Below are 12,209 nucleotides of genomic sequence, written 5' to 3' on the forward strand. Positions count from 1 at the left end.
AAAATTTGGTTTTCGATTTGGATTGGTGCAATCCGAAAACCGACCGACCAATCCAGAACCTATCTTAAAACCGACCGTTTTGAAACTCGGTTTAGTCAATTTAAACTGCCCAAACTGATTTTTTTTTTTTTTAAAAAAAATAATAATTCAATTTATTCTATAATTACATTATTTTACATTTTACAACTACGAACATATAAATTAGTTGTTCAAAAACTAATTATCTTATTCTTTTAACTTTAATATTAATAAAAAAATAATATATTATTTTTATATATTATTAGTAATTATAATACATGTAAAAAAAACTTAATAAATTAATATATATGTATAATGATTGGTTTCAATTTTTTTGGTTGGTTTATTATCAAAACAAAAACTGACCGTTCAATGACGATTTTAACCGTTAGCGATTTTTTTAGTTTTCGGTTTCATCAGTTTCGGTTCAAACAATGTTCAATAGGTCAGTATAAACAATTTTTTTTTTTAATTTTTTAGATTTTTATGCTCACCCCAACCATTAAGTAATGTATATCTAACATTATTCAAAAGATTATTATATTTATAGGATTACAAAAAAATCACATGGATGATGAATTTTATATACTATTTTTTATTCCTTCTCATCAGTACTGACCAGTACTTCTCTTTCCATTTCTTTCTCTTAAAAAATGTAGTAACATAAGGGTATTTTCGTAAATACATACACATAGCCATAGCCTACATATTAAATTTAAGGAGCCAAAAAAAAAAAAAATCAATGGCTTTCAACTTCGACTGCTTCTCCTAAAAATATATATTTACAGAGAAAGTCACTCTCAATCTCATCTCATTCTTCCATTGATCATATCATGAAAAGTCATCTCTACCCCTCCACCATCTACGCCTGAGCTGTCCAAACCTCACTTCACCTCAAAATCTCCGGTCGAAGCTCTTAAAGTTTCCACCTTTGAAAAAAATAAGAAGCCTCTTTCTTCTTACGCATTTCTCTCCAAAAATGGCGGAAACTTCTCCTTCACTTCTTCAAACCGACGAAACATTCCGTCAAAACGACGCCGGAGCAGCCTTCGTTCTTCAATCCAAAGGTGAGATTTTTATTTCTCTTTTTATTAATATTAAAAAAGTTGAGATTTTGATTTTGAAATTTGTGAACAGGGGAGTGGTGGCACGCCGGGTTTCATCTTACGACGGCGATTGTTGGACCAACGATTCTGACTTTGCCGTACGCTTTCAGAGGGTTAGGTTGGGGACTTGGGTTTCTTTGCTTGACGGTTATGGGGATGGTCACTTTCTACGCTTATTACCTTATGTCTAAGGTTCTTGATCACTGTGAGAAAGCTGGTCGCCGCCATATCCGATTCCGTGAACTCGCCGCCGACGTTCTAGGTAACGACGTCGTTTTAAATGCTTGCTCTGTTTTTTTCTTTATAAAGTAGTTGCGTTCAAGAAACCTAGAAAACGACGTCGTTTTCTTGTTTTGTCAGAATTAGAAAGGTAAAAAGGTCATTTTCATGGACATTTGGGAAGAATGTGGTGATATTATAAGACTAGACCTTATGATTTTGCCACGTGTATGTTATTGGATGGATTTGATCTGTTTTAATTACTTATTACTTATTTATTTTTTTGTTTGGTTGCCAAGAAAATTAGCATTTTACAGTTCTAGAATATCTACTTGTTTAGAAGAAAGTGCAACAAAAATAAAATTGTTTGGATAGGTTTGAGAGTAAATTGCGCCAAAATCTCTAATAGTTTTACTTTGCTAATAAGTAATTTTCAAAATCCAAATTTTAGAGCAAAATTTTCAAAATTCGCATTTTCATTATTGTTGGTGTTAAGTGTCGTATTGAACTTTTTATTGAACTTTTTACGGGTACATATTATTGTCTAGATGGACACTGTTTACTTATGGCACAATTTTATTAGCTCACATAGTGATTGTGTTTATTGGGGTGATTTTGTATTTTTTAGTAGTCTTTTTTTTTTTCTTTTCTTCCTTAAACTAGAATAAAGTTAATGATTGGTTAATTTTATTGGGTAATTTTATAGTACACCGTGTTCTCTTAGGTTTTTAGTTTATTTTTTTTTTTTTGTTTACAATCGTGTATATTATAATTATTCAAAACCATTTCACCACCTCTAATTTTTTTAAAAAATTCCGAATAGTTTAGACTTTTTTTTTTCTAATTTTAATCAAGTATGAAAGATTGGCAGTGAGTTCTAGTGTTTTTTTTAGTATTTCTTTTTCCCTTTTCCTAAACTACAATATCAAGTTCATGATGGGTTAATCTTATTTTTGCTATATAAGACATAAAAATTTGTTTTTTATTTTCTTTTCATTTACAGGTTCAGGTTGGATGTTGTACTTTGTAATATTTATTCAAACAGCTATAAATACTGGGGTTGGAATAGGAGCAATTTTACTTGCAGGGCAATGCATTCAGGTATATAATTTTGCTTTTTATCTGATATAAATGACTATGAAGTTATGTATATTCAGATTTTTAGGTATAGTTTTGAGTTTGGTATAAATATGGTTTCTGCCATTGCCATGTGATTTTGTATAAATTGAATTAGATTTTGTGTCAGTGATTTCTGTCCATTTTTGTCAAAACACTTATAATGTGAAACTAAAAAAAGTCTTACTTATTTTTATCAAGATTATGGTCCTACAATGCCAAAAGATCTTTTGTATAAAATATTATTCTTAGCTTATGATGGGTCCCCTAAAAATGGTGACCATTGCTTTATGGAAACTAAGTTGGTATTTGGTAAGAACTAACAAATGAATTTTACTTAAAAAAAACAACAATTTAAGGATTGTCCCGAGCTGATGTAGCATCTTCCAATTGATCGATAGACTGCAAATGTTGATTGCTTAGCAATTTTTGCAGGTTACCGACCAATTAGAAGATGTCATGCATTTGCACGTGTTGTTGCTTGTCTTGTCTTTGGGACAAGTAGCAAGACTCATAATTCTATGAATGCAACTTGGACACCATTTAGCCACAGTCTGACTTTTCGGTATTTAGATTGTCAGAATGTTATTTAAAGTTGAATTGAATTCATCTTACCCCGCTCCCTTTTCGAAATTCATCATCAATTTATTGCTTGTCTCAGCAGTAGTAGACTTTTGGCAGCTAAAATAATAATTGATCAACTGTTTGAGTAAAGTACAATTTTTTTCCTAATCTTCATTGTATATTATGATGAGTTTTGCCAAATGAGTCTAATTATTCTGCATAAGGCCCCACATCAATGGATGATCATGATCTTTCAGACTATTGCTGTGAAAACTATTCTAATTTTCCACACATGATTATTATTGAAGTACTTTGGTTTTTTCATGTTTTGGTTGGTTAGATAATGTATGATGAGCTTTCCCCCAATGGATCACTGAAATTGTACCACTTCATAGCAATGGTGACTGTGGTTATGATATTCCTGTCTCAACTTCCTACCTTCCATTCACTCAGACACATCAACTTGGGTTCACTACTTCTCAGCTTAGGGTACTCATTTCTTGTGGTTGGTGCTTGTATTAATGCAGGTACCAAATCTTTAAATCTTCATTACTAATAATGTAAGCCCATATGAATGTTTTACCAAGTAGCAAGTTTATGTCTCTATGTCTTTTGGAAAGTGGAAACCATTTGAGAAATGTCCCCAAAATTTGACATTTGTTAGTAAGCAAAATTGACTTTTTGTTTGCTTAATGAGTCTTATTATGATGTTAAGACTGCCATTTAAGATTTAAGATTAGTGGATTGAAATGGCTGAGGTTCTTAGCGTTAAGGAGGCTTTGAGTTGGTTGAAGGAGCACCCTGGTGTTCACGCTATAGTAGAAACATATTTTCAAGTAATTGTTGTTTTGAACTTTTCTCTTTTGAAAATGTTTCTCTTTGCTTTGTTAAGCAGTTTGTTGCTCATTGGCTCACCCGAGCATCGTGTAGTATTCCTGACCGCGTTATTAGAGTGGACAATTGTCCTTCTGACTTGTTGCCTTTGTTAGCTTTCGATTGCATTTATCAATGAAGTTCAATCTTTCTTTCAAGAGTAATTTACAGTGTAAATATTTGAGTTTAACTTCTGGCTACAAATTGATATCTAGGTTTAATTTTTGATAGTATATACCTAAACTATATTGCTGAAACTTTCGTAGATACTTGACCATTAAGTGTCAAGTCAATGACCACATGACAGTCCCTGATTAGTCCAGGTCATTAAATTTTTATTTTTTTATTTAAAAATTCATTTAAATATACCGATAAGAAAATGACACATGAATATTGAATTGACACTTAAGTATTTATTTGTAACCGGGAGTTAAACTTAAGTATTTACGATCCAAATTACTCTTTAATTTTTTTTTAAAGAACGGAGAAAGATTTAAGACTAGCTTTTAAGTGTTTGGTGAGTCCATGTGAGTAGTTGGGGGCTCAAGTCTTGTATTTATTGTATTAACAAATTTATGCTTCTTTTAATATGGTGTTCAGGTACTTCAGGAACTGCCCCACCAAAGGACTATTCCTTAGAATCATCCAAGTCAGCAAGAGTTTTCAGTGCCTTCAGTTCCATCTCCATACTAGCAGCCATTTTCGGGAACGGAATATTGCCTGAAATACAAGTAAAGACAGATTCTTTGGAGCATTTCATTAGTTGTAAAACCCCTGCTGAAAAATGCAGGTTTGAATTTGATCTCATCTAATTTTTGTGTATGTATGAAACATAACAAACATCTAACCACAAAACAGTTTATCCTAAATGATTTGTAGCCATATTGATTACTTACTTTTTCTTCATTTTAACTTCTCAACATGCCCATCAATATCAATACAGGCTACTCTGGCTCCACCTGCTACTGGAAAGATGGTGAAAGGACTTGTCATGTGTTACACTGTGATTTTCATTACTTTCTACTCGGTTGCAGTGTCTGGTTATTGGGTTTTCGGAAATAAATCCAACTCGAACATTTTCGAGAGCTTAATGCCAGATGAAGGACCTGCTTTGGCTCCAACTTGGGTTCTTGGACTCTCTGTTGTCTTTGTTCTCCTTCAGCTTCTTGCCATTGGCTTGGTAAAATTTACTTCAAGTTATTCAAAATTTTATGTTACATTTATTAATAATTTCTCTGCAATATATTGCAGGTTTACTCACAAGTTGCTTATGAGATCATGGAAAAGAAATCAGCTGACACCAAGCAAGGGATTTTCGCGAAAAGAAACTTAATTCCTCGATTAGTTCTTCGAACAATTTATATGATACTTTGCGGGTTTTTTGCAGCCATGCTTCCATTTTTCGGTGACATTAGTAGTGTAGTTGGAGCTGTCGGGTTCATCCCTTTGGATTTCGTCCTCCCGATGCTCCTCTACAACAAAACCTACAAGCCTCCGAGATCATCCCTCACTTATTTGATCAACATTTCCATCATCGTCGTCTTCACTTGCACGGGATTAATGGGCACGTTTTCTTCTACTCGAAAACTTGTTATGGATGCCAAGAAGTTCAAGCTCTTTAGTAGTGAAGTAGTTAACTAGGCTTTGTATGTTCACCCTGTAACTTAAGGCTCTCAAAAGTGGCCTTTGTATCTGAAAAAAAAACAAATGGAAATTCCACATTTTATGGTTTTTATACAATGTGTGTAGAAGGTTAAAAAAATATGGGAAAGGGTAACTGGTTACCTATTGTTTCAAAAAAGTTATTTTATAGAAACCTTGATATTAATTTTAATCATAGCATTCAAACAATCATAATGTGTGTAGAAGTTAATTAGTAACAATTGACGGGGTGTGCATAAATTGATCCAATGACGTCTACATCCAATGACTCTGAATAGTATCATACTCAAAAGAGATGTATTGAATTAAAGTGTTTCGAATAGCTAAAATTTCAACAACTTCAAGAACAAAACAACCATCCAAATATTAATTTGTCGAAACTCTAGCTACTCTGAAATCATCACGAATCATTATACTCAAACAGCTATATTTGTCTGTCGAATTAAATATTATAGCGTTTGTATTCACCTTGAAAAAATCAAAAGGGGAGGAGCCCATTTTAGAATTGGTTGTATTCACTATGTTATTATTAGCAAGATTATTATAGAAATGATATTGTCAACTTCTTATATTTCAATCTTTTTTATATTTTCCTATCCAAAAGTTATATGGAAGATTTTTTTTTTTTTTTTTTTTTTTTGAGTAATGGTGTTCGTTTAGTTATGGCATCCTTTCTATAAATTTTAGAAAAAATATGAATAAAGCTTATGATATTTTTATTTACTATATTTGTTCAATAAAAAAAATTGTCACTATAAAATTTTTTTAAAGTAAAGTTACATGTTTGAGTAGCTAGTTCCAAGTTTCATAGTATCTACAATTGAGGTAAAATGAATTTTTTATAATTTAAAATATTAATATTAGGTTATTAATATAAACGTGTCACGTGTATAAGAGTGTATACAATACATACATATAGTTCATTATGGCAGTTAACCGGATGACATCTTAAATTTACTAACAGTTCAGTAGTTTGAAAGATTTTATCGCTAAAATTTAAACTTAATAAAAGGTCAAGTATAAATGAAATGATAGTTAAAAGAATTTAGCCGTTAAATTTATACCTAACATTATTATAATATTCTACTAAATTAATCTACACTTTGATTGCGTGCCCAATGCCAAATTGTTATAATGAATCCCAAATTTATAATATAATAATAATAACTAATTAATTGCTTATGACTTGGTGACCACTAATTAATACAACCTGACAAAACTATAATACAACTAAAAAAAATATTAAAGAAATGCTAAAAGGAATTAGTAGTGCCTAGCACTTCTTATGTGTCAATATCACTATTAATCAAACTAAGTATCGGATCCCATATAAGTTAATATAATAGCTTTTAGGGAGTATAGCTAACCAATCTTACATGTAATAATTTATAAGAAGTATTGCTAATCAGATATAAAGTGACACATTTAGAAGGTGCTAGGTAGACACTAATAATAGTAGGATACCCTGATCTACAAAATAACTCTCTTTCATTATATAATTTAAAGCATTGCTATGAGACACTTATGATGACTAGTACTACGATAAAGTGTTATAATATTATTGGCTAACGATTTTTTATAATATTTATTAAAATAAAATAAGTGAGACCAAAGACACTATAAATACATTTCTCATATAATTAACTCTCCTTACAGGCTATAGTACAGGACACCAAATTATATTTTTCATTCCTATTTTATTTTTATTTTTATGTTTATATTTAATTTTATTTTCTTATTAAATAAAAGAAAATCTTAATTTATATCTGGTTCCCACCCTCTTAATTTGATTGAGTAATTTAACATCATAAAATTCGTATATATATTATTGCTTAAATAAGAAATCTATACCCGTATACGTAGGGTCAAACAGAATGAAAAATTATCTATTAAATATTTCATCAATTATTTGGGTCCTTATATTCAGCAAAAAAATTAATAAATAAATAAATAATTATTTGGATCATTATTTATACATAAAATAATCAAAACTAATTAAATATATATATATATATATATTGTATAACTTAAATATTTCTATTTTCTTTTTATAACCATGTATTCTCTAGTTAATGTTTAACTAACATATTTTTTAGAATTGAATTAATAGGGGATAAAAGATATAAATTAAATAACATTCTAATTTCTTTTATTATTTTTGTCTTTTAATTAAAGAGACCCATCATACATTTATTAATCAGGACAAACAATATATATTTTTTTATTTTTGCATCTTCCATGCACGTACGTCAACTTTTAATTTCATCAATAATTAAAAGAAAAATACATATAAATTAAGAGTACTTAATTATTATTTGTTAGACAATAATATTATGGAGGTATTGTTTGTTAAATTTTGTAGTTTAAAGACAAATATGCTAAATTACTTACAGTACAAGAAACTGAGATATAGATAAATATAATATATTATTGGGTAAATACTATTTTGGACCCTGTGTTTTGCAAAAGTTACAGATTGGACCCTGTGTTTTGTTAAATGATAAAATGGACCCTGTATTTTCTAAAATAGTAAAAATAGGACCCTGAGCTTAATTTTTGACAACTTTTTTTTTAATACAACTAACTTGAAGACAATGCTTAATACGAACAGATACAAAAAATGTAAACAGTTTTGTCATAGCACTTTTAGATCGGATTATAATTAAACTTTATTTTGAAAAAAAATCAATTCAGAGTCCTATTTGTACTATTTTAGAAAATACATGGTCCATTTTGTCATTTAACAAAACACAGGGTCCAATTGGTAACTTTTGTAAAACAGAGGGTCTAAAATGGTATTTACCCTATATTATTTATAAATATTCATCTTATAGTCACGTTGTCCGATCACTATCACCTTTAAAGATCTTATTTAACCTTTTTTTTAATTAATGTAATTAATGTTGGTTTACAATCTTGGTTTGCAAGTAAAACTAATACATATTATATATATATATATATATATATATATTTACAGGTATAATAATATTAATATCCAATTCGTGATCTTAATTATATGACCAGTACAACTAATCTTTTAGACAAGCCATATTTACATCAAGTACAAGTTTGACTTTGACTTTACTACTTTATGTATTTATTTACCAAGTTATTCTATTAACATGACTATATATTATTTTTCAAGTATTTTTACTTTACCATTTTTTTAATATTAGTTGGATCAATTAAAATATAAAGTTCTTGGGAAAGAACACATTGCAATTACCTCTTTGGATTCCAACATATAACATAGATCATATTGAGTACCAGAGTATTATTAGTTTTGACACATTTATTAGTAATGTCCTATAATTAGTTACAAATTTCTTTAAAATTTATTATTTTATAAATATGATATTTAATATTTAATTACACTAATAATATAATACTAAAAAAAAATTAAGCACCAATAATAATACCACATATTTGCCACTACTAGTCACGATCATATCCACTAATTTTCAACTAACAATTTGGTCTTATCTTGTGAATTATATATGCTGCTTTTTAATTAATTAATTAATATGCATTATTATGATGGGAAGAATTAAGGGTGAAGATTTACACAATAGGACACGTGTAAAGTCACATGAAAAATAATAATATATTTGCCACGTGGTTGTATGGGTTAGCTTGAGGGAGAAATAAAAAGTATTAGAGTGAATTGTAGCAAAACACTTAATAGATTTATTTTGGTTATATTTAATCTAAAATTTAGATTTTAATGATAAAACTCTTAATACTAATGTTAATTTAATATTTTTATCTGTTTTAAATATTAAGTATCATATTAAATTATCTACCTGTATCATATTAATGCTCTTTAGCTTTTCAGGAGCTTGCAAAAGACGATCAAGCAACATTTTTTATAATTTATTTCTTATTAATATATGTATATATTTTGTTAATTAATTAATAATGTTTTGTTACAGCTCATGTGTGTCGCATCACATAAAATACCTTTATTATTTTAGTACACTTGAAGAAAATGTGATCGAATACTTTATCATAAATCAGTTAAGATAATGTCAAAAACTATATATATATATATATGTTGTAACAATACTATACACAACTTTGGGTGTAGTTCTAAAACCCGTAAAAAAAGTGCACTAATGCATTTTATATTTATTTTATATAAAAAAAAAATTATTATCTTTATAATTATTTAAGATATTTTGTAAAGAATATTACTATTAGATACTGCCTAATACTTTCTCGACATGTCGCGTTGCGATTGACTAGCGATACTCCCTAAAAGCTATTATATTAAATTATATGGGACTCAATACTTAGTTGGACTGATATTGACACATAAAAGCATGCTAACACACTAGTGCCCTTTAACATTTCTCTTCTGTAAAATATTAAAAAATTTAAAATAATTTATAATATAAAAAATAATATTCAAACTCTATTTTTAACATATTAAATTTATTTGAATGGGTTAAAATTTAAAAAATATTTTAAATAACTAAAACATATATAATAATTAAAAAAATTAGATTAATTTTTTTTTTTTTTGAAATTCTCTATTATGCATTGTAGAATTTTCTTAAAACTTTAATATGTATATTAAAAAAATTGTCATATCTCTAATAATCTAATGAAGCCAACTACACATCTTTTATTTTCATTAAATGCAGCCTTTTATAAATAAATAAATAAAAAAAAAGTTATTACAAAAACACGAAAAGTCCTTCAAAATTAAATATAAATAATAAAATCATGGTGAAGAAGGCAAGGACGTGACTATACAAACTCCTTTTAGGTTCCAAACATCATAACTAACTCGCTCCAATTTTCTCTTTTCTCTCTCTCTCTCTCTAAAAATTTTCCATCGTTTTCTCGCGAACCAAACACTACTTATCTCTCTACTACTTCTTTAATTTCCTGTTATACTATGGAGAAATCAAAGCAAAATTATCAGACTAAGGTCGCGGCGAAGAGTAATAATAATCAGGTTTGGGATTGCGGGAGCTCACTTTACGATTCATTCGAGCTCAATTCCTTCAAACGCCAGCTCGATTCCGCCATTATTAACTCTTCCAGAAGCTTCTCGATGCCTCACTTATCAGATCGACGAGGTCTTCCTCGTCCTCACCCGGTGAATCCACCGTTACAGGCGGTACCTGAACCTACACCGTCGGCGGCGGCGGCGAAGAAATCGTCGAAGATCTCTCGTTCTTTGAACAAATTTCTCCGATCGGTTTTTAGACCGAAACTACTGAACTCGAGTTCGATCTTCCGAGTTAACACGGAGCAATCGAAAGATGGATTCCTCGTTGTTTACGACAAATCAAGTACTCTTACGACGATTCCTGAAGTTCCTGAGATTGATTTCGGAGGTGGATTTTCGCCGGAGATTGGATCGTTAGTGAGGAGAACTGGTTCGGAGCGGTTCGCGCCTGCAACTTCAATCGGTATTTCATGTGCTTAGATTGATTGATTGATCCAACGGCTGTAGTTTAATTAGCTCTTATACTATAGTTAACTCTGATCATATATAGCTTATAAGATCATGCATAATCATAATCATGATAATCCAACGGCTGTAGTTAAATTTCTTTTTTCTTTTTCTTATATTAATCATAATCATATATATATAGAGAGAGATTATTAATAAAAATACAAATGTATAATTCATATTATAAGTTCCGTACATGTATAGATAATGTGTAATGACTTTTTTCTTTGTTAATATTTTAATATTTTGGAATATATTTTTGGCTATATAATAATTTCATGTGTATATATGTTGTTGATTAAATCTGGCATATGCATATACCTACTCTTTAACAAATTATGTTTCGGAATTAACTGAATTTGTTTTATTATGGATTATATATACATGTTATATAAATGTTTATATATATGTACTGAGAAAGTGATGTATAACAAGCATAAATATATATATATATAACTATATATCGATTTTAAGACAATTTTACACCAAATATTCAAAATTTGATGTATGTATTTTTTTTTTCAGAATATAAGAAAGAAAGAAAAAAAGAATACAAATTAAATATAAATATATATTATGCAGAATAAAATAATTGATAAAAGTTTATGGTGTTAATAATGGGAAATTTGATTTTCTATATTTAAAAAACCCTAAAATTATTTTTCTAAACATAAATGTTATACTATAGGTAATATATGACTACTTTTGCTTTATCCCCATAATACCCCTCTCATAATCACCTCCTCCTTTTCTCTCTCCTTCCCCTTTTCTCTCTCTGCTGTGCGATACCCCATCGCAAGAACACCGACCCAATGCCGGCCCACCCCACAGCACCATTCCGACCGACCCCCATAGCCCCCTCAACCACACAGCCCCCTCTCTCTCTTCGTCTTTCTCGGACCCAAAGCATCAACCCACCCAGCCTCTCTCGGTCGCGAAGCCTCAACCCCGAGAACCCGAAGCCTCAACCGACGGTGACGGCGCACGGCGCAGCGGCCCCCATAGCCTCTCTCCGTGCACAACCCCCTCTCTCTCTTCGTCTCTCTCAAACCGAAAAAAAAATTACAGTGGTCGGACCATGGGGTCCGATTGGTCGGACCCCATCAGACCCCATGGTCCGACCATCGGACCCAGCCTCTCTCTCTTCGTCTCTGTCAAACCGAAAAAAAAAATTACAGTGGTCC

At 30.1% G+C, this 12,209-nt stretch overlaps 2 protein-coding genes across 2 annotated transcripts; both read left to right on the top strand.

Moving 5' to 3' along the window:
• The first annotated feature begins 667 nt into the window (after positions 1–667).
• Positions 668–5,730, top strand: LOC115717001 (probable GABA transporter 2). Its single transcript, XM_030645925.2, has 7 exons — positions 668–1,085; positions 1,156–1,386; positions 2,347–2,444; positions 3,364–3,550; positions 4,497–4,627; positions 4,840–5,076; positions 5,148–5,730. The coding sequence occupies exons 1-7, from the start codon at positions 998–1,000 to the stop codon at positions 5,535–5,537; spliced, it is 1,362 nt and encodes a 453-aa protein (XP_030501785.2). The 5' UTR covers positions 668–997; the 3' UTR covers positions 5,538–5,730.
• Positions 5,731–10,198: 4,468 nt separating this feature from the next.
• On the top strand, positions 10,199–11,299 carry LOC115715738 (uncharacterized). The gene has a single exon (XM_030644404.2). The coding sequence runs from the start codon at positions 10,462–10,464 to the stop codon at positions 10,996–10,998; it is 537 nt and encodes a 178-aa protein (XP_030500264.2). The 5' UTR covers positions 10,199–10,461; the 3' UTR covers positions 10,999–11,299.
• The last annotated feature ends 910 nt before the right edge of the window (positions 11,300–12,209 follow it).

This window comes from Cannabis sativa, chromosome 5, assembly GCF_029168945.1.
Source record: "Cannabis sativa cultivar Pink pepper isolate KNU-18-1 chromosome 5, ASM2916894v1, whole genome shotgun sequence".
In the NCBI taxonomy this organism is placed as follows: Eukaryota; Viridiplantae; Streptophyta; class Magnoliopsida; order Rosales; family Cannabaceae; genus Cannabis; species Cannabis sativa.

Bases quoted from the DNA above. Each gene is read 5' to 3' on its own strand.
- LOC115715738 (XM_030644404.2), top strand. From the start codon at position 10,462: ATGGAGAAATCAAAGCAAAATTATCAGACTAAGGTCGCGGCGAAGAGT.
- LOC115717001 (XM_030645925.2), top strand. From the start codon at position 998: ATGGCGGAAACTTCTCCTTCACTTCTTCAAACCGACGAAACATTCCGT. The intron at 3,551-4,496 runs GTACCAAATCTT...TATGGTGTTCAG, and splicing joins TGGTGCTTGTATTAATGCAG to GTACTTCAGGAACTGCCCCA. The intron at 5,077-5,147 runs GTAAAATTTACT...AATATATTGCAG, and splicing joins AGCTTCTTGCCATTGGCTTG to GTTTACTCACAAGTTGCTTA.